The 24,421-nt window shown below is 54.6% G+C and overlaps 1 protein-coding gene across 1 annotated transcript; it reads right to left on the reverse strand.

The window, feature by feature from the left end:
* Positions 1 to 792: 792 nt before the first annotated feature.
* Positions 793 to 18,398, reverse strand: NUAK2 (NUAK family kinase 2). Its single transcript, XM_046683965.1, has 7 exons — positions 18,044 to 18,398; positions 9,212 to 9,332; positions 6,548 to 6,699; positions 6,142 to 6,207; positions 4,091 to 4,210; positions 3,421 to 3,553; positions 793 to 2,742 (listed from the first exon to the last, which is right to left on the reverse strand). The coding sequence occupies exons 1-7, from the start codon at positions 18,287 to 18,289 to the stop codon at positions 1,679 to 1,681; spliced, it is 1,902 nt and encodes a 633-aa protein (XP_046539921.1). The 5' UTR covers positions 18,290 to 18,398; the 3' UTR covers positions 793 to 1,678.
* Positions 18,399 to 24,421: the final 6,023 nt, after the last annotated feature.

Consider the following 24,421-nt stretch of genomic DNA (forward strand, 5'->3'; position numbering starts at 1 on the left):
AGCCCTCAGAGCCAGAGTTTCTCAATGGAACAGGCGTGCAGGGAATGCTCTGCAGGGGGCTGAGAGGGTTGGCCTACGAGGGGGGCATTCCAAGCATTCTTTACTTCCTCTCCGAGTCAGGCGGTGGGGGCAGAGAGGGGAGCAGCTGCACAGCACTGGAGGAAAGCGGATTTCTTTGGAGGGAGAGAATAAAGGCAGTGGGGGCGTCTTCAAACAGCAGGGGACAGAGCTGGAGCGCGGAGGAGGGGATGGAGGATGGGGGAGGGGTGGGAGGAGAGGGAGGGAAGGATGGGGGCGGGGCTGTATAATCTGCCAAACCCAGCTCTTCCTTCAGTGCTAAAGGCAGGAAGAGCAAATTGGGACCCTCAGCCCAGGGCTCACCCACCTGCGTGGTCGACAGGGCAGAAGTGCTGATAGAGGTATAACGGGGAGATTTCAGAGCTAAGAGCTGGAGGGTTTTTGTTGTGTTTTGTTTTTATTAAGCAGGCTCTCTGTTTCCCATGCGTGACAGCCCAGGGGGCGTGTGTCAAGAGAAGGTTCCAAGACTTGCGTCCCACCTCCCCGAACAGAACAGCAGAGGCTACTTTCCCGTCACTGTTCTGGTTTTTAACGGAGTGGTTCTTCCCGGCCACAGAGGAAGGGAAGAGGCACTATCAGGTAGGCAGAATTGGGCGTGGAGCGAGGGAGCCCGAGACCCCATCCAAACAGTGCAGTGGGACATGGATTTAAAAAAGGGCCCCCCCTTCCCCACCATCAGCAGGAAATCACTGCAAAAATATCACTACACAAAAGTTAGATGTCATAGTGGATTTCCCCAGAACATAGTATTCACATTACTGAAAACAGCAAGATTCACTTTTTTAAAAACACAGAGCTGAAAACATAAAAATAAATAAGGACATTCCAGGGGCCTGAAAGTCCAGAGAAACGGACGTGTCCATTCTCAGTGGCAAGAGCAACTTGGAGGCCGGAGAAGTTCAGAGTCTTTGAGGTCCAAGGTGGGCTCCAGGAGAACCTGGGCCCTTTGAGATGAAGTCCAAGAGCAGCCTGAGCCCTTCAAGTCTTTCAGATTCACAGCAGCAACCTCAGGAGGCGTGGGCCGGGTTTGCGGGATGGGAAAGGGGAGAGAACCTTTGAGGAAACAGAGGTTGTGTTCTCTTACTGCTAGGATAAATAAGGGAGGGTGCACTCTAGGAGACCACTCCCAGGGCCCCCAGGCACATTAGGGGGTGCCACACTCCAGGTTTAGAGCTCGGTGGGGTTGGGAATGTAGATGTGCACTTTCCATCCCCACCTTGCCAGGGAGGCATCCCGCACAAAACTTACTCATTGCAATAAAGCAGATGGGCACTGACAGAGCGCTCTTTCCAGATCTCCAGGGCTTACTACGCATATGAGAAACAGGAACCTGGCCTTGGCCGCTGGCCTTCCCTTCTACTTCTCTACTCTGCCCCTCTACTATCTCCTTGGTTTGATGGAGCTGAAGACGTTAAACCCTCTATGCATTTCACTTGCCCATTTCCCACATCCAGCCCTCCCCAGGGCTCAACTGCAAACCACCTCAGCCTTCTGGGCTGGGATGCTGGTCCTGGGAGGCAGGGGAGAAGGCAGTCTCCCCTCAGGGTGCAGCCAACTGCATCTTAGAGCCTGCCTGGGTAAGGCAATGACCCGCCCGCCCTCAGCTGAGCTTTGAGCGGACCCCTAGTGCCTGTCGGTAGGTCTCCGTGACCTCCTGGCAGTCTGTCACAGAAAAGCAGCTATCCCCCAGGGGGTCCTGCCACCAGCACCTCAGGCCCCTGCTTCCAGGGCCCTCTGAGGGGGGCTCCTCAAGCCCCATGAGGTTGTCCACAGATACACAGCCCCGCAGTGGGGGCTCGGGGAGCCGTTCGGGCAAGTCCAGCTGGTCAAAGGACTCAGAGGACAGGATGCTGTCCTCACTCACAGCCCCTGAGGGGTGACTAACCCGGGCCGGGGGGCGAGGTGAGGCCAGTTCATCCAAGGAGCCGAAGGTGGCGGGGGTGGTGAGCTCCGAGGCTGTGCGGGAGAACCTGCCGTTGTGTTTGAGGATGCCCTTGCGATGCAGGAGCAGCCCTGAGGCTTGCAGGGGCTTCTGCTCCACAGAGTCCCCACTTACAAACACGTCCCCTGCATCCAAGAGCTCCCCCGACTCGCTGGGTTCAGGAGACGAGTAGTAGCCTGATTCCCGCTGCCGAGACTTCTTGAGGATGCCCTTCCTGGGGAGCAGGGCGGCAGCCTGTCCTGGGCTTGTGGGGGCGGGGCTGAGCGCAGGGTCCTCCCGGGCCCCCTCCAAGGAGGTCGATGCCTTCTTCTTGAGAATGCCCTTTGGCAGCTTGAGGTTGCCTTTGCCAGGGTGAGGGGAGGTGTCATCAGCCGGGTCCCCCTGGAGAGACTGGGCCATGTCATTCTCTTTGCGAGACTTCTTGAGTGAATGCTGGCGCTCCAGGCTGGGGGCAATGCTCCCACCTCCAGGAGCATGCTGCTTGAAGAAGCTGCATACCTTGGCCCCGTTCTCCAGGAGGGGGCGGGAGGACCGCCGGAGCCAGTCAGCCACGGAGGCCCGGCCAGAGTCGCTGCCAGGGTGCCCTCCCTCATGCAGAGCCTCCTGCTCACTGACACGGGTGGTGTAGCCCCAGTTGACCCACCAGTGACTAGCCACATCCTCTAGGGTGGCCCGGCGGGTGGGGTTCACCATTAACAGCCACCGGATCAGGCCACAGGCATCTGGAGGACAAAAGACAGAAGCTTCGGATGGGCAGCCATGAGAATGGACCCCACAGCCCCTCTCACTGACCGACCCCCATTTGTGCTAAGACGTTGCTCACTCCTGCGTCAGAGACGTCCACTCCACCTAGGGCTCCTCTCACACCCAGCCCAAGTGGCTCCCTACAGCCTCCAGCTTTCCTGGATGGGTTCTGCCAATTTCCTCTCCATCCCATGACCCCTCAGGCCCATGGCCCCCTCCCTAGCTTGCTTTGTATGTTAGTATGGATCCCCTTCTCTCCCCTGAAATGCAGCCCTCTTAGGGTAGAGACTGTGCTCAAAGGTAAAGCAAGGCCCTCACACCCTCTTCCTGCCTTCTACATCACACGTGAAAGGAGAGAAAGCTTTCTAAGGATGAGGACAAAAGCAGTGGGAACTGAGACTATTGTAGCAAAGAGGATCTAAGTTAGACCTCAGGAAGCACTTTCCAAATATAATAAAGCATGCTTGAGATATCCCTTCCTTCCTTGGAGGTCCCAGGCACTGGAAGCAGAGAGATGGCAGCAGGAGATGGGGTGGAAGGTACCCTTATCTACAGGGGGCTGCCCTCTTCACTTTGTTGCCACTGTCTAACTTCTGCCTCAGGAATCAGCGAGGGACACCAGGTTCTGGACGAGCACACCCACACCTCTCACTCACCAGAGGGTTTAGGCGGCTCCCGGTAGGCCCCGTTACTAATTTGTTTCACCAGCGTCTTATGGTCCTGCCCGTCAAAGGGCATGGCGCCATGCACCAGGATGTACAGGAGAACACCCAGGGACCAGCTGTCCACCTGAGAGAGAGAGAGAGAGAGAGATCAGCGGGGATGCCCATGTGCCGCAGGCTGGATGGCTTCCAGCCTCACCTCCAACACCAGCGAAGAAAGGGGTGCACACCGGAGAACTCAGAGGCCAACGCATCTGAGGCCCACCTCCCTCCAGTGCCCAGTGCAGGGCGGGGGGCGGGGGGGGGGGAGCGCTGCAGAAGGGGCTGAGGTTCATGGGGAGAGTGTTGTCCATCACTTGGCCTTGGAAGGGGCTGCTGCAAGCACAGAACAGTGGCGAGGTCACCCCTTCTGGGCCAGGCGGGGGTGGCTGTGACAGACAGTGCCTCTCCAGGGAGGCTGGCTGGGTGCCAGGAGAGCTGATGGGAGCTAGGAGGGTGAGAGGGCACAGACTAGACTGGGGGTCAAGAGACGTAAGTTCTTCTAGTTTTGCCGCTCCTGGCTAGAGACCCGGCAAGCCACTGCTTTGGGGGTAGCCCACTTCTCTCACAGGTTCTAAAGTTGCAGCAAATGGCTGAGGCGGGCTGGTGGAGGGCAGGCACTCACCTCTGGGCCTGTGTAGGGCTTTCCATTGACGATCTCGGGTGAGGCATAGAGGGGGCTCCCACAGAATGTCTGCAGGAACTTGCCTTGGTGGTAGAGGTTGGAGAGGCCAAAGTCAGCAATCTGCAGGACGGGGTCAAACAGGGGCAGGGGTCACACCAAGGCCTGGGTTGTTCTGCAGCTCTCGGATTGCCCCTTCTAGACTCCGGGGAAACCCAGGCCCCAGCAGGAGGTCAGGGTGCCCATAACCTCTACCCCACACTGGGCACTGCCAACACAGCTCAGGCCCCGGAAGAAAGAGCCCTGAGGAGGTGGTGTCAACAAGGAACGCCTACGCAGGGGTATGTGGGGGCTCCAGGGTCCTCACTCTTCTCGGGCCCCTTTGCTCACGCCGTACTCCACTCCAGGGCTGCTCTCTCCTGCCTACACATCCTCCTGATCCAGCAAGCCCACCTCTCCTGCTAAGCCTTCCACTGCCCTGAGGCCTTCTGCCACAAAGCACTACAGTTTCCAATAGCTTGCTTAGCCCTGCTCGTCAGTTCTGTCTCCTCGCACTGCCGTGTCAATACATTCCCCATGCTGGCCTCCTTCTGCCCCCACCCCTCTGCAGCTCCTTGCACAGGTGTGACCTATGGCTGGGACTCAATGGACCGTTACTGATTGAAGGAAGGGCCTACCAGATGGAGGGGACAGTCAACTTCGTGGGCCAACGCCACGACCCTCAGAAGCCAGCCCACCCATCACTGAATGACCATGCAAGATCTGGGCTGCCCTTCCTAGCAAAGGGCTCATCTCTGCCCACACATGGGCAGGAACATGGTGGCATGAACCCAGGGTCAGCCCAGTATAGCTGAGAAGCAACAGTGAGGACCGAACAAAGATCAGGGCTATGGCTATAGCCGAGGAGAAGAAATCTCCTTACATGACTCTCTGAGCAGCTGACACTGAGGGTTTGAGAGGCCCCAGCCCCAGCTCTCACCCCGAGAGAGACCTTTCCCTGACTATCCTCAGATAGAGGCAGAGGCTAACGCCCTGCTGCTCCGACCTCTTAGCCCCAGCAGAGGGTCATGGGTGCCCAGAGTGGGGAGGGGCTGTTTATGTAACTCAGGCTACGTCGTTTATGGTTTTATTGGCCTCTTATCAAGCAGTTACCAGTTGAAGCCTATGAGGCAGATGATTGGTACAGATGGGAAAGTTCGTGCCTGCCCAGGCTGTGTGGGTTTATTAGCTCTGGCTTCCCTCCCCCTGGTCAGCATCAAAGCGAGCCCCACCTGCTCCAGGAATGGGCTGGGTAAAGGGAATGAACTCAGTGCCAGGGCGCCTCAGGGCACAGGTCAGGGGCCACTGGAGAAAGGACTATGTCCTGGGTTCAGGAAGATTCCGCGGAGGGTCCAAGTGCAGAGTCAGAGCCCCCCAGGGACCTGCAGGGAGCAGCCCTTGCCGTCTCCCCCTTCCAGCTCTGAGATCTGAGTCCATCCCATCAGCATGAACTTCTCAGACCTAAATTTAACCGCTTAGACATGGGAATGCAGCAGCTGCAGAAAGCTGGGGCTGGAGGGCTCAGTCTGTGGGGAAAGGTGCCAAACAGCTACCTAATTGCAGAAGATTAAAGTGCACGTGTGTGTTTGTGTGTGCACATGCGTGCGTGTGTGCGTGCGTGCAGGTGGGGAGATGAACTCAGGCCGTGGCCCTCTCCCTGCCAGCCCCAAGGTTGCGAGCCAAAGGCGACCCTAGATCTACACTCCTCTCACCCTGTGACATCAAGAGCACTGATCAGGGAGTCAGAAGACCTTGGTTCTCGCCCAGCCTCAACCAGAAGCTAGCCAAAGACCTTGTGCAAGTCATCCCTTATTTAGAGGCCTCAGTTTTCTATCCATAACATGAGGCACTGGAATAGATGACAGCTGAGGGCCCTACCAGTACCAACAAATAAATCTGAGCTTTGCTCAACTCCTTCTGGAAGCTCCTAGAGGCTCAGAGATAATTGATTAGGGACAGTGCAAAAAGACTGGGGATAGGTGCGGGAGCCGCTGGAAACGAGAAGTGGGGCTCACCTTGATATTTCCATTGGCATCTAAGAGGATGTTCTCCAGCTTGAGGTCCCGGTGGACAACCCCATTCTGAAAGAGGGAGGGAGGAGGTCAGGGAAAGGTCACAGGGGAGGGAAAGACAGGAGGACCTAGTCTGGGAAGTGAGGTAAACACAAAGCGGGCCAAGAAGGGTGAGAACAGGTAGGCTGGGAATACTTTCTTTATTGGGACTTAGGGCAACAAATCATAGGCCCTTCCATCCCGGGCAAGAGAGTCAAGGCCAGAGACACTGACTCTCCCTAGGCTGAGGCCAGAACCTAGTCTTGCCTCTGCTTCTGTCTCCCTGTGTGATCCTGGACAAGTCATGGAATCTCTCTCGGGCAAACCAGCCCCCAAGCCCCAGGGACCACCCCACCAGAAGGGTGCTCACCTGGTGGCAGTAGTGCACGGCGGAAACGATCTGCCGGAAGAAATGCCGGGCGTCGCGCTCGCTGAGCCGCTGCCGCTCGCTGATGTAGTCATACAGGTCGCCTCTGCTGGCGTACTCCATGACGATGACGATCTTGCTGCTGCTCTCAAACACTGGGGCAGAGCAAGAGGGCAATGTCAGGCCCCTCAGAGTGCACTGCTTCCCACAGGGGCCACGCGCTCCTCCCCGGACCCGGACCAGACAGGGCTGCCCTGCAGGGATGTCTGCTGACAGGGCAGGAGAAGGTGCTCTGAAGCAGACAACATCTTCCAGGAGCAACAAGATAAGGCCAAGAGAACTGGCTCCGTCCCTCTCCTTGGAAGTTCAGGCTTTTGAGGATCTTAAAACTACCCTGCAAACTCCCAGGAAGGCCGAGACACCCCTGGATGAGAATGAAAAGTCAGGCTCTCTGGTTCAGAATCCAGTGCTTCCTCTGCTTGTGACCTTGGGCAAACCTGCTCTAGATACATCAGTAAGAATGCAGGTCTGGAGTCTGAATCCTGGCCCCTTCACTTACTAGCGGGGTGACCGTGGCAAGTTACTCATCCACTGTGCCTCAGTTTCCTCATTGGAAAAGTGGGATAATAATGGCAACCTCACAGGGCTGGGGTGAGAAATAGATAAAAGACAGTGACAGCTTTGGGTCTGGCCGAGCAAGCTGACAGAGGGTCTGACGCACAAATGAGCACTCTACAAATGGTACCTCCTGTTGTATTTCTTAGGTGCATCCTCAAGCATAAACTTGATAATAATGCCTGCCTTGAGGATCAGAAGAGGGATAAAATTCTATGAAAGTGATTTGTGAACTATAAAGTACAGGGGAGAGCTGAGATATTCATCTGGCTCAACATCTTGGACTTCTCGTCCAGAGCATCCAGGCCAGGGCCTTGTACACAGAAACGATCAGTAAATACTTGGTAATTAATTGGCCGGCTGGGTTCCTGGCAGTCAGCCGGCCCCAGCTGACTCATCTCCACGTGTGGGAGGGGCCCTCTTGCCACCTCAGGCCTCGTCCTGGCTCCAGCCCCCTGGAAGGTTGGTTCGCCGAACTGGTGTGTGTCAGAACACGTATGTCTGAGACATTGCATCTTTGTGTCAAACGGGTCCTAGGAGTCTGGCTTGCGCAGCCAGCCGCAGGCCTATTGTTGTCTAGCCTGGGAGAAGGAGCCGAGGGAGGTGGCTTCTCCCAGGAGGAGTCCCGGCTCCCAGGCAATTGGCTACATGGCCAGGAGGACTGTGCTTTTTCCCAGGGGAACGTGAGCAAGTGGCCCTGATGTCATGTGGCCCAGACTCCCGGGGCGCGGAGCTGAGACGACCTGTGTGGTTTTCCATATCTCTGCAGGGGTACAGGCAACCTTTGTGCCATGAGATTGGGGATCAGAAGCCAGCTGGGGCACCTTCTGCAGAGCAGCTGGGTTAGAAGTCAGTTCCTCCTACTCCACATCTCCTGAAGTCTGGGGCAGGATGCAGATGGATGTCGGGGAGTCTTGCCAGACACACAGTAATTGTGATAGCCTATGTCTGCTGAATCTAAGGTGCAGGAGACGACATATCCTGACCCTCAAAGCTCAGTTTCCAGACCCAGCTGGAGACATGGGTGTGGGGGAGAATTCACTTGCACACTCTCTCTCACACTCACTCTCACACACACACACACACACACTGCCCAATCACCAGGCTCAGGCTGGCTTAACCAATACTCTTTCATCTGCCCACTCTTCCCTGGAGGAAGTACAAACGTACAAGTAGCCTTCTCAGCCCCTTGCCTGGGCTCCTCATGGGACAGGCTCAGGCCATGGGACCATGTCAGTGGCTCTGTCCTTAGTCTTCCTATGAACAGAACCCAAAAGAGGAGACTTCTCTTTTACTTCCCACCGGGAACATTCAGAGGGCAAAGCCCATGGGCTCCCCCGACTCCCACTCCCACTGTGATCCCTGGCTTCCTGTGTGCTGATATTGTGCAAAGGCCGGCAGCAGACAGACGGATGTGGGAGGGTGCTCCCCTCCATCCCTCATCACCCTCTCCTGCTCACTTTGTTGTCTGGGTCACAGGGAACAGGGCAGCGGGAGTGGAAAGCCAGCACTGATGTCAGAGCAAGAGGAGGCTGAGGGAGACGAGGAGAGGTAGGAGCCCGGGCCACAGCAGGAATGATTCAGGGTACAGGTGAGAGCCTAGGAGGCCAGGTCCTTGGGAAGGATGGAGAACAGCACCCACGCACCTGAGACAGGTGCAGGTCTCTGGATGTTGCAGCCTCCCCCGGATTGCTAAGGATCTCACTGGTCTGGGGAGGTAGTGTTCAAGGATGGAAAACCTAACAATAACAACAAAAATGCCTACAATCCTCCAAAGTTGAGTTCCTCCATGAGCCGAGCTCTCAGTGACATTTAACTCGATCTTTGCAACAACCCTCTAACGTGGGTGGGATTATCTCATTTCATAAATGAGGAACTGAGGCCCAGAGACTAAATTAAATGAGTTGTCCAAAGTCATACATCTGGGTTTCATATCCAGCTTTTGCCCAACTCCAAACCTGTGTCTTTTATACTTTTGGGTCATCTGTTCTCACTGCTCTTACACACACACGCACACACTCACTCCCAGCATCCAATGCCCCGCCTCTGTACCTTCATGGATGGCGATGATGTGGGGGTGGTTGAGTGATGACATGATCTCAATCTCCCGCCGAATGTGCATCAGATCTTGCTCATCTTTGATTCTGTCTTTCCGGATCGACTTGATGGCCACCTGAGGACAGAGAACACGGGAGAGTGAGGAGAAAGGTCTGGCAGATAAAATAGCCCTGAAGACACTCTGGAGTCCTGGATCTGGTCTGCCTGCGCTACCACAGGGGCCACCGGTGCACCCAGAGAAGCCACTCCCTCTGGCACCAGGGGTGGCGGCAGAGCAGCTGGGGAGCACCCTCTCCAGAGAAGGCATCCCCCGGGTTAGGTGCAGTCTGTGCTGTAGGAAGGTAGATGGGCCAATGACCATATTCAGTCTACAGAGCAACAAGGAAGGGAACGACCTGCGTTCGTAAGGCCAATGCCATTTGATTTATAAGCAAATTTACACCCCACACCGTGAAGACAAGGAGTGGGGCTGTTGTGCTCACCACTGGATGGCGAGCACAGTGCCAGACACACAGGAGACACTGAGTCACACTTGTTACAGTATTAAACGGAATGGCCCTCATGAAAATCTTGGGAGGTAGGCGCAGAGCATATCATCAGCCCCATTTCCAGCTAAGGAAACTGGTACCCAGAGAGGTTAAACGACCTACTCAAAGTCACACTGTCAGTAACTGCACAAACTGGGGTTCCACCACTGACTGTGTGGTTTCCACTCTGGTACTTTCCCCACCACAGTCCTCTAACTTGCTGTAAACAACCAGTCTCTAGCCAAAAGGTGGACACAACCTAAATGCCCATCAACAGATGAGTGGATAAACAAAATGTGGTCATCCATACAGTGGAATATTACTCAGCCATGAAAAGGAATGAAGTTGTGATACATGCCACAACACAGATGAACCTCGAAGACATTATGCTAAGTGAAAGAAGCCAGACACAAGGACAAACATTGTACGATTCTACTTATATGAGGTCCCTAGAACAGGCAAAGGCATAGGACAGAAGGTGGGATGGAGGTCACCAGGGGTAGGAGGAGTGGGGGTGGGGAGATGGGGAATTATCGTTTAACGGGTACAGAACTTCTTTATGGAGTGATGAACAGGTTTTGGAAATTAACAGTGGTGGTGGTTGTACAACACTGTGAAGATACTTAATATGTCACCGAATTGTACACTTAAAATGGTAAATTTCATGTTATATTTATTTTACCACACGCACAAAAATCGCCAACAAAAATTATGAGAAAAATACCAGTCTCTTTAGCCTAGGTAAGGAATGTCCTTCCCCCAACAACAAAAAACAAGCAAACAGCTAGCCAGTTCCACAGTGCTCAGCTCTGCTCCCGTCCTAAAGGTGGAACCGCCCACAAGGACCAGCCCCTCCACGGGCTGTGGAGGGTCCAGGAAGGGCGGAGGGGCAAGAGGAAACGGAGATAGCTCCGCCGAGGCGCAGCCCAGCAAAGCTCTTGGAGACGCGCAGCCCGGCCCGCTGCTCCGCCCCGGGCAGGAGGTGACAGCAGAGCAGGCGCTGCGCAGTCCCGTGCGCGAGTCCCCGCCCCTCGCGGAGCCTCCCTCGTCCCTTCTGTGAAGTAAACAGGCTGAACTAAGGGGGCCGAGGGGCCTTCCCGCTCGGATTCCGGGAGCCGGGCCGCAGAGAAGCCGCGGCCGAGGCTGCGACGACAACGGGGGTACAGGTGCGGGGGGCGGGGGGCACGGGGCTGGTCAGACCCTGCTAAGTCCTGCCCAAGGACACGAAGGTGAAGGCAAGACTTCCTCTTCACGGGAGAGGCAAGTTGTGGAAAATCAGAAGGCACAGACTGAGGTGAAGCGCTCCTCATTCACCTGCCCAGGAGGGTTTGCCTCCCCTCAAGGTCCAAAAGCAGGCGGGAGGAAGGAGACCGCCGGCCACGGCAGGGCCCTGGCCCTCCCCTCCACAGCGCTCTGGAGGCACAGCGCGGCTTCCAGCTCGGCTGAGGACAGCGCTGGCCTGTGCTCCCCGCGACAGGAATGCGGAACAGCTAATCCGGAATCCGCAAGAGGAGCTGCTCACAATGCCCTGCCCGGTCACCCCGGCAACAGGCCAGGGATGGCTGCCCGCCGCCCCGCTCCCTCCCCGGAGCTGCCGAGCAGCGCAGGGAGGACAATGGCAGCGGGAGGGCTGGTCACCATGGAGCCTCCTCCCAAAGATGCTGGAGAGGCCCGCGCTGCAGCTGCAGGGGCAGAGCCGCCCCTCAGGCACCCCCAACCCCCACCCTGCCCCTTCTGCTCCAAACCTCACAAAGAGCAAGAAGGAAAATCCATGGCTTAGATGGGACAGAAGGTGGGGATGGGGAGGAAGGGGCTGGAATCAACTATGAGGATTCGACCTGGAGCATCACTCCTGCACACCTCTCTCTTCACACCCCTTTTCTCTCCCACAGGGGAGAGCTTATGGACTCCTTCTTTGCTCACTAACATTTGTTATTTTTAAAATGAGACAAGAGATAAAGTACTATGAACTCTTCAGATAAAGGGCCATAAAAGTTATATTAATAGATAGTAAAAAAAAAAAAAAAAATCATATGTAGGGGCCAGCCCAGTGGCATAATGGCTGGGTTTGGGCTCTCCACTTCGGCGGTCCAGGGTTGGCAGGTTCGGATCCTGGACAGGGACCTACACACTGCTCATCAAGCCATGCTGTAGCAGCGTCTCATATACAAAGTAGAGCAAGACTGGCAGCAGATGTTAGCTCAGGGCCAGTCTTCCTCACACTCACAGACACACAAACTCATATGTAAATCACATATCTAGATAATGACACAGAACTATTTGAGAGCTCAAGATGCACATGTATGCAAAAACTCGGCACATCTCGGATGTACAATTCCATACACACAAATGTATATAATAGTGAGATAAGTCATCATTGGCTTAGGGAGCAAACCCTAAAGAAGACAAGGCCTAAAAGAAATGAAGCTCCAAAAACATAAAGGGGTCTGAGTGGCGCTGGGGGGTCCCTGCATGAGTAGAAGATACACAAGTCAAACCCCTAGATCCATTTCTTTCAATTCCGGAAGCCTCTGATTCTAAATCAGAATTGGTAATCCTCAACGGACAGTTCCACCCCCTGCAAGCTCGTGCTCTGGCCTCAGGGGGCTAGGTCAGGGGCCCCCAGTTATCTACATTATGTCCTCGGAGAGGACAGCGTGGCTGGCGTTTCCCAGGAAGGAAACAAGTTACATCACCAGGCCTTCACCAATCCGCAAGCACGTGACAGACAAGAAGAGTGATGTGTCACTGACGTGGTGGGGCTGGGCCCCTGCTCCCCAACTATCCCAGCCCCACGGGACAGGCCCCTGGCTATCTGCGGGCCCGCCTCGCAAAGCAAATTAGAAATGGCAACAGCTTGGGCTGAGACAGAGCTCCGCACACAGAAAGTATTCAACAATTGTTTACTGGTGAACACAGATCACAAATAAATAAATACTGGTTAAGGCACTGACTGATGGACCAGGGCCCAGATAAGATTTTCTGCCCTTCCAGGCGTGGGTGGGGAGTCAACCTCGGTACAGGGACTAATTCTGAGGGACCTTCACTCTCATCTGCAAGAGTTGAGCAATCGTTCTCTAGAATAAAAACATACCAACTAGAGCCAAGGAGCAGGGCAACAATCGCTGAATGGGTCAGCCAGAGGCAGAGGGCCACATGCCCGAGACACTCCTGGCGCGTTCCGGTAAAAATGTTAATACTGCCTTTTCACTCTCCAGGGTATCCATGATTAGACAATATATTATACGGCCACCCCACTTAGAGGGGGCAGGAAGCCCAGGCACAATTATATGATTATGCAAATGTGAATACCAGAGCCGTGGAGTGGGTGTCAAGAGCCCCAGTCTCTCATCCTTACTCGCTTCATCCCCCTATTGAGCTATGCAACTCAAGACAAGTCACTTAAATGATCCGGTTAACTGGTTTGGCTAGTTGTAATGTCCTCATGTGAAAAAACGAAAGGGCGTTTATTCTCCAAACATCTGCCGAATGCCTACTATGTGCCTGGCGCTAAGCTAGGTGTTGGGGATTCAGAAGAAAACTGGACAGTCCTTGCACCAAGGCCCTCGCTCCAGTGGGAGGACAGGCAATGAAGTCCACTCCAGTCTAGCGTGCTGGATGTGGCAGTTTAGGTCCCTGCCCGGCCAGGGGCTCCAGGAGCACTGCAGAGGGCTCGCCCGGAGGAGCAGGGAAAACCACCTCTGGGAGAAAACTTTGCTTTCGATCTTGAAGGATGAGGTGGGATTTGCCAAGCCAAGGAGGGCAAGCTAGGTAGGGGCAATAGGGCCATTCCAGGCAGAGAGAGAGGTTTGAGCAAAGGCCAGAGAGAAAGGAACCATTCACAGATTTGCACATGAGGCTCTCTGAGCTCCCTTCCAAACTCGAGCATTTTCTGCTGAGCTTCCACAGAAATGACTCAGCTGCTACTGTGCCAGGAAGGTGCCAGCCGAGGATTGTTCTAACGGGCTTCTTCAGAGGCCCCACACTATATGTCTGTTAGCCTGCCTGCGTGAAACACCTACAGATCCTGGCCTAGGGATGTCCCTGCCCCTGTGGCCCTGCATGTTGGAAAGGCAGCAGACTCATGTCCCACTCCGTTTTGCAAATGGCACGCACTGAAGGCCACAAGGTTCACTGACTCTTCCGAGGGTTCCCAACACATCAGGGCAGTCAGGATCCAAGATGGAGGGGTGTTGCCTGGAGAAGCTGCCATCTCAGAAGACAAAAGTTCCTTGCAGACGCCCTGCCCTGCTTTCACCTCCCTGCCTCCCACCCCTGGAGAAGGGAAGGCGCCACACGCTGCTTGGGCCAGGCTGTGCAGTACCACCAGCCACCCCATCCCACTTACAGACATACAAACGTGCCGGAGACATGGGTGCTAGGGCTCAATTGGTTAAACACTGCCCCTCACCCCAGGAACTCAAATCAGGACTAATCTGGATTCAGGAGAAGATGGCAGAAAGGTCTTAGAAAAAGATCTAGAGGTGCTGGATGCAGATGCCAGCGGAAAGGGTGCAAGCTGGACATTTCTGGTCATAGTTATTGCCTGGAGTCGGAGCCAAGATCCTTGACTCCTCTCTGGCCTTTCACAGAGCAGCTGCTGCCTGGGAGGCGGGGCAAGGAGCTAGAGGATGACCCATTTAGATAACGGAGGAAAGGCTGGGCTGGGCAGAGTGGGGTAATGGGCCTGGGGGGTGGCTCACCATCCCACCAAGCCTACCAGAGAACCAGGCAGGAAGCGGGAATGGGTTCTGAGGGGAGTTGGGGGTGCCTCCCCTAAGCCTGCTGTGTGCCCACCCCTCCTTCCACTTTCTAGCCCTCTCTGCCAGGTTGCTGGGCAAGGCGCTTCCCTGCCCAGCCCTCTTGTGTGGTTTGGCCAGAGCCCAAGGACAAGAGTCGCCTGCAGCCGGAGCCTCCCTCCCTGCTGCTGAGCAGGCAGGTGCAGGAGGAGTTGGGAGGGCAGCCTCAGAAGAGGAGGCCTTCAGCAGCTGGCCAGGCGGGAACCCTTCTCTGGAGCAGGGGCTGAAGGAGAGACTAGGGCTGCGAACACAGCAGAGGCCAAAGTGGTTTGGCTTAAGGAAGCTGTGCACAACCTCATCCTCTTGCTCAGGGCAGGACAGACCCAGGATGGGGGCCCCCAGGAAAGGGAGGGTAGGGCCTAGTCAAACCCAGCCTTGCTGTGATAGTAAGCAACATTGTGTGTGTCAGTTCCTGTGCCGAGCACTTTACATATATTTTCTTATTTAATCCTAGGAGAACCCCACAAGGTAGGAATTATTACAATCCCCACTTTAGAGAGGAGAAAACTGAGACACAGAGAGGTCACACAGCTTGTAAGCAATAGAGCCAGGACTGAACCCTTGCAGTTCAGCTCAGTCTGACTCTGAGCTAAGCGGCCTTCCTGACAGGTGAAGACCAGGAACATAGTGTGGTTCATCCACTCAGGATCCCCCAACAGTCAGCATGGGGGGGTGGGGGCTGGCACCCAGCGACTCGTCCATCCTCAGCCCTGCCTGGAGCTCTGGGAGGCGGCTGGAGCCAGCTGTTGGGATGACAAAGCACACCGAGGCAAGCCCGGGCGCAGCACAAGGCCAGCTCCCAGGCCGAGACTCAGTATCGGTCACCCAGGGCCTGTACTGGTCCAGCAGGACAGTATGTTGCAGGAATGCCACTAAACAGTCACAGAACAACTCACGTCCCCTCTCTGGACCTCAGTTTCCCCATCTGTCAATGAAGGAATAAGACCATCTCAGGCATTTTCAAACATCTGGGAATCCCACACTGCAATCCAATACATAAAAGAGACAGAAGGACCCCTGTTCCAGAGCACTATCCACTTGGACCCCCCTGTGCTCCTTACAGCACCCCTCGGATGTAGGACTTCCATGCAGTCATGCCAAAGGCTTTGGTGGACTCCACCATTCCAAGGACTGCAGCAGGTGTTTTTTTCTTTAGAGGGAGGGGCACTCAGGGGAGCTTGGGAGAGTCACAGGAGGAAACGTCATTTAGATACCAGGAATGTACTTGGAGTCTAGAAGATCCAGAGCAAATATTTGTTTTTCCTTTGATGCCCTCCTGGAGTAGCCATTAGTCCTGCCCGCCTGCCCCTTCCCCTGGACAGTCCCGTCACGCCCCTGATAATGTCATCGAGGCAGGTTAGGAATGGGAAATATGCCAGAAAGGGGGTAGAAAACTGGGATGGGAGCCACTCAGCAGGCTTTCCTCTGAATCTAGCCCCTGCCAACAATCTCGGTCCATTTTGAGGGAGGTCTTGGACCACTCCCATGCCCCTCTGCCCTACTAGAGATCCTGAGGCACCAGGTCACTTTCTTTTCAGGGAGGACAGTGAAGAAGTAGGAATGGGGGTGGAGAAGAGGACTCCTCTCCAGAACTGAGAAATCATCGGCACAGCAGGCAGCTGCTCTCCAAGGAGGAGGGAGACCCCCGGGCAAGTTCCCAGCAGAAGGACAGGGTGGTCTAAGGATAAGGGAGGTTCAGAGCAGGTCCCTTTCCTACTGATCTTGGCTCCCTGCAGAAAACAAGAGGCATGGGGCCAGGAAGCACCTTCTGAATTCTCTCTGTTCTGATGTAATAAGAGCTGGAATTCCTGCCTACAGCCGCTCAGGTTTGAAAACTGAAAGCTAGTTTATCTCCTCCCAGAATCAGAGATCTCTCTCTCTCTCTCTCACACACACAGAGGCACGCACCTGTGCGCAGTGACCCAGGTCAAGAGTCTGATGGGATCTCTGAACTTAAATCTCAGTTTCCCAGTGTCTGGGCCACCCCAGTCCCCCGAACCCAGTATGTCCCCTAGCAAGAGGCACAAGCCACGAGCAGCTCTTTTCCAGCTGAGCCCCTGACAAAGCCTGGAACCTCACCCGGCCCTCACACTTCATAGAAAGAGAAAGAAAAGGAAAGCCAGGAAGTACACGATTGCCCAATAGCTGTAACCTGGCAGCGGGCAACTGGGGACTGTGCCAGGAGTTAGCAGGAAAAACATTCTGGGTCCTATTGATGGGGCCATAATCCACCCCCTTTTTCCAGCATCCACTTTCCTTCACCAATGAAATGACTTCTTGAATTTCAAACCAGCTACTGGCTGCAAAAGCAAACAATCTGGGGAGGTGACTGCTGCCACAGCCGACAGGGCAAACCGTGGCCACACACACACACACACACACACACGCCTCTCAACCAGCACCCACCGGGATTGGAGAAATGATCCCTAGACCATCTGACCTAAAAGGCTTGTTATATACAGATTATTTGGCCCCATCCTAGATTTTCAGAATAAAATCCTCTGGGTGTGGAACCAGAGACTAAGCAGCTTAAACAAGCACCGCTGGCGATTCCTACGCACATTAAACTCATTTGCTAACTGACTTTCGGCAAACCTGACATCCTTTCAGCTGGCCTTTCCACATATAAATATCCGTTCTCACTGTGGGTTCTATGTGTCAGAAACAATTTAAATTCACGTTTGTATCTCATTCAGTCCTCATTGCAGATTGTGAGGGAGGCCGTGTCTTCTTCATTTTTGCAGAAGGGGAAAGAAATAAAGTAAATTGTGCAAAATCGCACAGATTATTACTACCACCACCACACACACAGCCACCAAATTAACAGGACACATTCCGGAAAAGGTCCCAAACCCAAAGGTGTCTTGGGGCACAGTGAACCTTGCCCCAGCGCCTGGTTTCACATTTCCCAGACTGAAACACCTGTCATAATGAAACTTGGACCCAATCTTAGACCTGGAAAGGACCTAAGTGTCAAACTCACCCCCACCCCACCCTGAGCAGACCTCCGTAGCCTGCTGGGCTGCCAGACTATAAGGACTGAGTTGAGGAACTGGACACCTAGTCCATTGAAACAGCCACACACACATTTTTTAACTCCCAGGAAAATGAGGCACTTTCTACTTCCTCTTCCCATTCTACTCTGTGGGATAGCCTGTTGTAAGTAAGATTCAACTGAAGCCCCGTCTTCTTTAGGGAGCCTTCTCATCCCAAGACAGGGCACCCGGCGCCAACCGTCCTCTCACTTATTTGGCTGACCGGTGTTGGGGTTCTCAGGTCCACGACCATTGTCCCTACAAGCATGGCCAGACAGACCTGCAATGGATACCGCCTCCCCCCACCAAACACAAACACACACCCTCAGCATGGTAAAGACTGCTGCCCACTCCACCGAGCAAGGCACCAGCCCCCGGCGCAGCCCGTCGCTCAGCGCCGCGGCCAAGCCCGCCCGCCCGCCCGCGCCGAGAGGAAGCCGCACTCACCAGGCGCCCCGCACTCACCAGGCGCCCCGCGCTCTCCCGCGCCTTCTTCACCTTCCCGTAGGTGCCCTTGCCCAGGGTCTCCAGAAACTCGTAGCGGTGCCGCAGGTTGTGCTTGTGGTGGTGCCGTTTCACCGCCTGCTTCTTCATCGGGGGCTTGGGCGACTTGATGAGCCCGTCGGCCAGCGGACGGCCGAGCTCCGCGTCCAGGGCGGTGGCGGCCGAGGGGGCCGGGCCGAGGCGCCGGGGGAAAGCCCGCGACTCCATGGCGAGCAGGACGGGGACAAGGCGGAGCGGGAACCGGCGGCGAGGGGACAGCTGGAGGCCGGAGCACGCGTCCCGCGCCTGCGCCCGGACCCCAGCCGCACCGGAGCGCTAGGAGAGGCACCGCGTTCCGAGTTCTTATAAAGGCTCCGCCACGGCCTGGCCACGCCCCCCGCGCCCATTGGCCTGCTCGCTGATTGCGCGTGATCAGGGCCGCCCACATTGGCTCGCCCTGGCCTCCGGCCCCGCCTCCTCCCTGCGCGTGTCCGGGAGAGGTGTCAATGGAGCCCCGCCTACCTGGGCCCCCGGGGGCATAGGCAAGGGGAACAGACGACACCAGCGGAGGCTGTTTGGCAGCTTGGTACTACTGGGGTCTGGAACCTTTGAGGGGCCTTGGAACTGCTCTGGCCTCTGAGGGGGGTCTTGGTCCTGATTGGAGCCACCTGTTGTCCTTCTATTGTGTTTTCTGTTAGCAAAGGACAATCTGACAATCTGACTATAGGTCACCAAAGTATTTCTCCATCCTGAGTAATCTGCTTCTCTCAAGCTAAAATCTAGCAAGTCATTGGACCATTTCTTTAGGGCATAAGGAGAAAGGGGGATGGAATGGGACGGAAGCAGTCTCCAGCCAAGTGGGAGGGCTGGTGGAGAGCTGTCCCCAGGTTCTGAGTTCACCTGTCTTCAGTTAGATCAATCTTAATTGGATCCCAGAAATGCAATTCTGGAAAGTTCCTACCTCTTCATCAAAGAAGGCTTCTAGGATTGAGTGGGTCCCTCAAGATGTGCTGAAATTTATGAAGTGATGGAAAGAGGTGGAGGGAGCCAAAAGGAAATATTCGTTCATTAAAAAACACAGCTATTATTTAACTTGTGTCCCTACATTTGTAAATAGTAGCCCACCCAAGGTTTTCCTCCCTGTGATTTTGGAATCAGGAGGACTGGTGGTAGGTCACAAAGTTTGGCTTGGTTTTTAAGGCCTGGAGCACTAGATCCAGAATCCTCATTCTGAATGTCATTTAGAGTGAAATGAGAATACCCATAGGCTATCCTCCTCTCTGTGGAGTGTAACGGGGAGACAGGAATATTCCCCTCGAGTCTTCATGATAACCCAGTCCTGTGAAGTGGGTATTATTCTACTGAAGGCCACACAACTGGTAAGAAACTGGCAGAGCTGGAATTCAGACCCACCCCCACCCCCACCCCCGGAGGATGGTGCCTCCAGCTGTGTATTCAGGACATGCTGAGGACCAAGAAGGGCTAGATCCCCAGGGACTGAATTTTGTATTTAGTGTCTGCCCACTTTCCCACTCCCACTGATCCTTTGATCCTTTCTAGTGTGAGTTAGGGATGGAGAATAGGGCTGGAGGGTCGGCTTGTGTAGGAAACCTATCCCTTCCCCAAATGTGGAGGCCCACAGGAGGTGGCAGCCAATCTGGCATTCTTCCCTCTATTGGCCTTCCCTCTTGCTCTGAGTTATCTGTGAAAATAGAATGAGGCCCAGGTAACAGTTCCCCCAACATGCTGTTTCCTTTCTCCCCTAAGATCTGCATCCATTCCTGCAGGCCCAGCTAGCTGGGCCATCCAGGGGGATTAGGGCTCTCAAGAGGAGGCATGGGTAATATAAGAGTAAGCACAGGGCTGAGTGTTGGGGGACCTGAGTTTCCACCCTGACTAACACCAACCAGTTCTGTGACCTTTTACCAACCACTGGTCCCCACTAGGTGCTAGGCCTGTGGATATGACGATGGTGACAAGTTGGACATGGTCTCTGCCCTCAGAGAATTCTCAGTCTAGTGGGAAATGAACAAGCAAATCCTAGACAGAAGATGTGTCCATGATGGGGGAAGAACATCATGTTCTTCATGTTACATGCCCTTGGAGTGTGTAACAGGAGGGAGCCTCTAGCCCAAACAGAAGGAGGCTGTCAGGGGCAATGTCCTGCAGACAGGACCTCTGAGCTCAGACCTGAAGGATGTGAGACAATTAGCCAGATGAAGCAACATTTCCTCTTAAGCAAGATGAAGAATGACACAGATGAGCCCAAGATTCCCTTTTAGGCTTAATCTAGACTCGTCTGAGTTCTTCCAGGTACCCCCAACACCTCGTGCACTGCTAGGCACAAAAAAGGTCTCAGGAGATGCTTATGAACCAGAGGAATGTGTGTGCACTGGGATCCACAGACTGAAGGGAAAGCACCCACAGAGGACCTATTTCCCTCCATGACCAGCTGAACCGGCTACGGCAGGAGGGGTAGATCTCCCGCACCCCTGGGACCTTCCCCACACTCACTTCAGCTCCCTTTGACCAGAATGTGAATCCCCACTTGGGGGGCAAGCCATGGATGACCAAAGACCCCAGAGTAAAGGAATTGCCCCTGTTCCAGCCAAGATGCAGCCTGGCGGCCCCTGAGTTACTACAGGGCAGAGCTTTGGTGACGAGGGAACCTGGCGGCTGTCTGTGCACAGCAGACAGGCAGGGCAGACAGATGAACAGATGCAGAGCCGGAACGGCATGCCACTCGGAAATGATCCCACCTGCTGAAACTCAACTCTCAGATTCCTTAGAGAGAGACCTGTCTGCGGCAGAGAGAGAATGCTGGGCAGGGAGTCTGCTCCGTCAGAGGACTCGGCTGCCGACAGGGCTTGGGGAATTTCTGCATCGTGGGCTCTGATGTGCCGGGAATCTGAGCTGAGCTGAGCCATCTCAATCCTGCCTGCCCCACCATCCAGTCCGGGGGCCACCCACGCCCAATCACTGATCCTGAACGTTGTCTGAGGGGCTCCGGGGATACCCACTCATTGGGCCTACTAGGTGCCACACTGGGAAGACAATTAGGAACAAGCGGCTGTCCCAGTCCTTATACACTCACAGTCTGTGTGTGTGTCTATGTGGGTCCAGCCTAGTAAAAGGGGATGTCAGTGCAGCTCAGAGCAAGGACTGCTGTGACGTGTGAAGTGTGGGGTGCTGGTGGGAGAGCAGGGAGGGACACCAAGGCCCTGTTTTGGGGGTGAGCTGGGGGGTAGGGGGTAAAACAGGTCTCCTGAAGAAGAAAGAAATCTGAGTCTCGAGGGGTGACTAAGAATTAGTTCCCTTCTCTCGGGAAGTTAACAGTTTAGTAAGGGAAATAAGAGACATATACAAGTTACCATGTAATCCAAGGCAGAAAGTGGGAAGACCCTCCAGAGAAGAGCAAAGTGCCAGGTGGGGCTGAAAGGACGGGCCTTATACTGGTTCAGGGGTTTGAGGGAGGGCCTCACAGCAGGCCCGTTGTCCATTGAAGGGAGGGTAGGATTTGGTAAACTGTGAGGGAAGGCCTTCAGGGATCGGGTGGGAGTGGGAGGCAGGGCAGGAGACACTGAGAGTGTGGGGGCAGGAGAGCAGAAAAAGGCCAGATGAGCGCTCTCCAGATCTGATGAGCAACATGGGGGCTCCCAGGCCCTGGAGCATCTCCTACTTTAGGATTTATCTCAGTGTAGATGCTGAGCCTCTCTTTCCTTTTCTCTTGGAGAAGGGCTGCTGCAGGCTGGAGGGCCCAGCTCGCCACTCACTCCCAGCCTGAGACCTCAATCAGTATATTCCCTTCCCCCAGAGCTCTGAGGATGTCACAGCCCAGGTGGTGGGCAATATGGCCTTGAAGGGGCTGACCTTCCCTCTCAGGGGCTGATGTGACTTCCTGGGTAGGAACTTGCACGTTAGAAGTGGCCCTCCAAGATTGGGTGGTGAGAGTCCAAAGAGGGGGAGGTAAATTCTGGAAGTCTCTGGCAAACTGGGATGCTTGACTCAATGCTGCCCTCTTCTGACCAAACTAAGCCTAGCAAGTTTTATGGGATGCCCAAAGCTGTGACCACAAGTGGGGGTCTGCTTAGGCAATTGGTTCCCTCAGTGAGCCAGTCATTGGTTCGTTCATTCATTCGTTCTTTCAACAAGTATGTACTGAGAAACTACAACAATAGGCATAATAATATCTAACATTTATTGAGCCAGCCTTGGTTCTAAGCACCTTAGACAGTGTCCTGTCCAAGACCACCAGCCCTAGCTAGGAGCAACAGAGCTAAGAGGCAGATACTGTGAGTCCAATGTCACAGCTTGAGTCCCTGTGGATCTCACTGCCTTGTGGTGTCCAAATGGGCTTTGGAAGTACAACATGGAACTAGTGAACTGCTTGTAATCTAAATTCTAGTAAGCCCTACCAGGAGTTCGGGGAATTTTGTGCTGCAAACACTGAAAACAGTCCCCAGGCTCTTGATAACAATGGGAAATTCACAGGTCAGGCCTGGGAGGGATGTGACCCAAGAAGAAGCTAGCTCTTCTCCCCAAGTTAGAGAGCTTGCCATGTCTCCTGCCTGGAGCAGCAGAGAGAGCACACACAGATGGAGAGGAGTCAGGAGCCCTGGGTTCCAGCTCCTCTTTCACCACCAACCCACACTGTGGTCGTGGCCAAGGACTTTCTCTCTTGGGGGCCGTTTTCCATCTATAAAAATGGATTGGGATAAATCAACTCTGAGTTCCATTTCGACTCTGCCATAACTTCTCTGCAGTATCTAAGTAGGGACAGATAGGAAATCTCAGTCACTCCCGTTCTTTCACCCACCTGGTCACTGCTTCCTTCACTACACGACAGTCAGGGGCCCTGTACCCTCTCCCATCTCCAGACTGGCATGATGCTTTTGGCTCAGGATTCTGGCAGCCTGGGCTCCAGGCTCTGCTCTGCCCTGCCACTAGTTGATTGTGACTCTCTCTCATCTCTCGGCAACTCTATGGATAAGAATTACTCTCATACAGCTAACACACTTGCTGTGTGCTAGCCCCTGCATGAATGAATTCAATCCTCACCACAATTCTCTGAAGCAGGTGCTAACATACGATTATCTCCATTGCACAGATGAGGAGGCTGAGACACAGAGAAATTGAATAACTGCCCGTGCAGGGTCATGAGCCGGCAAGTGGTGGAGGCAGCTTGGCGCCCAGGCAATCCAGCTCCAGAAACAGCACTCTTAGCCATCATACTCTGGCTGAGAGATGATTCTTGATTTGCCCAAGTCTCAAGTCAACTAAGCTTCTCTGTGTTGACCTGAAACGTGCCTCATGACTGCTTCGTGGGGTTGCTGTGGGATGGAACGAGAGGGGAGGCTGTCAGATTGATGGTTTCCTATCAGTCAGCTTGGGGTTTTGCTGGGCTCTGGTCCTCCCAAGTCCCTCCCGCCCAGGTCTGGCAGAGACCCAAGCGTGGCGTGTGTGTGTGTGTGTGTGCGCGCGTGTGTCCGCAGTGCTGTGACACCAGGGGGCTTATCAGGCTCCCTGAGCTACAGTTGATGTGATCTGAGACAGAGGACAGTTAAGATAAGCTCAGAGCTAGGAAGTGGTCACTGAAAGTGCCCAAGGCTGGAGCTCTGTGCTGGGGGAGGGAGGGAGCCGCCTGACCTGGGGGCAAAAAGAAAGGGCGTTGAATTATGCTCAGTGTGGTTTTTAAGGCCAGAACATGGGTATTCTGAGAGTCAGGGGTGGGCTGGGTAGATATTTGTGTCGATTTAGTCAGGGCTTCTAGTCAGTGTTTTGGGAAGGGTCTCCTTACCTCGTAAATGGCAAAACAAAAAGGTCTTTCTTTCTGCCCCTCACTCCTGTGTGCTGTTCTCGGTCTCTGAGGTTGAGCAACCCCATTGCTGTGGGGTTGGGAATCAGAGGGAGCAACTAGGGTAAAAGGTTTCAGGGGATTCAGCCCTTGGCATCCGGACTCACCAAGCACTTCCCACCGACTGACCCTGCTGTGTGGTTGCTGTCAGTCCTCCGAGCTCCTGATGGACTGAGATGTGGTGCAAGTAAGTAAAAAGAACCCCCATCTTCACAGGGGTCAACACTTTCACATCCGCTCTTTCATTGGTCCTTCACTGACCCTGTGAAGTTGGGGCCTTGGGTTAGATCCTGGGGTACAGAGGCTGTTAATGCAGTTGAGGCAGGGGGCACAGGAGCCTCAGAATGGCAGTCAGAGGATGGGGCTCCATTCCTAGCTCTGCCCCTTCTTGGCCACATGGTGTAGGGCGGGTGACCTGGGTCTAATTGATCAGAGGAGCCCCTGAACACAGAGGCTCTTTGTAAACTGTTAAAGGCTCCCGGCAGCTGGGCATTTATGGCAGTGGA

This window comes from Equus quagga, chromosome 13 (genome assembly GCF_021613505.1).
Source record: "Equus quagga isolate Etosha38 chromosome 13, UCLA_HA_Equagga_1.0, whole genome shotgun sequence".
NCBI lineage: Eukaryota > Metazoa > Chordata > Mammalia > Perissodactyla > Equidae > Equus > Equus quagga.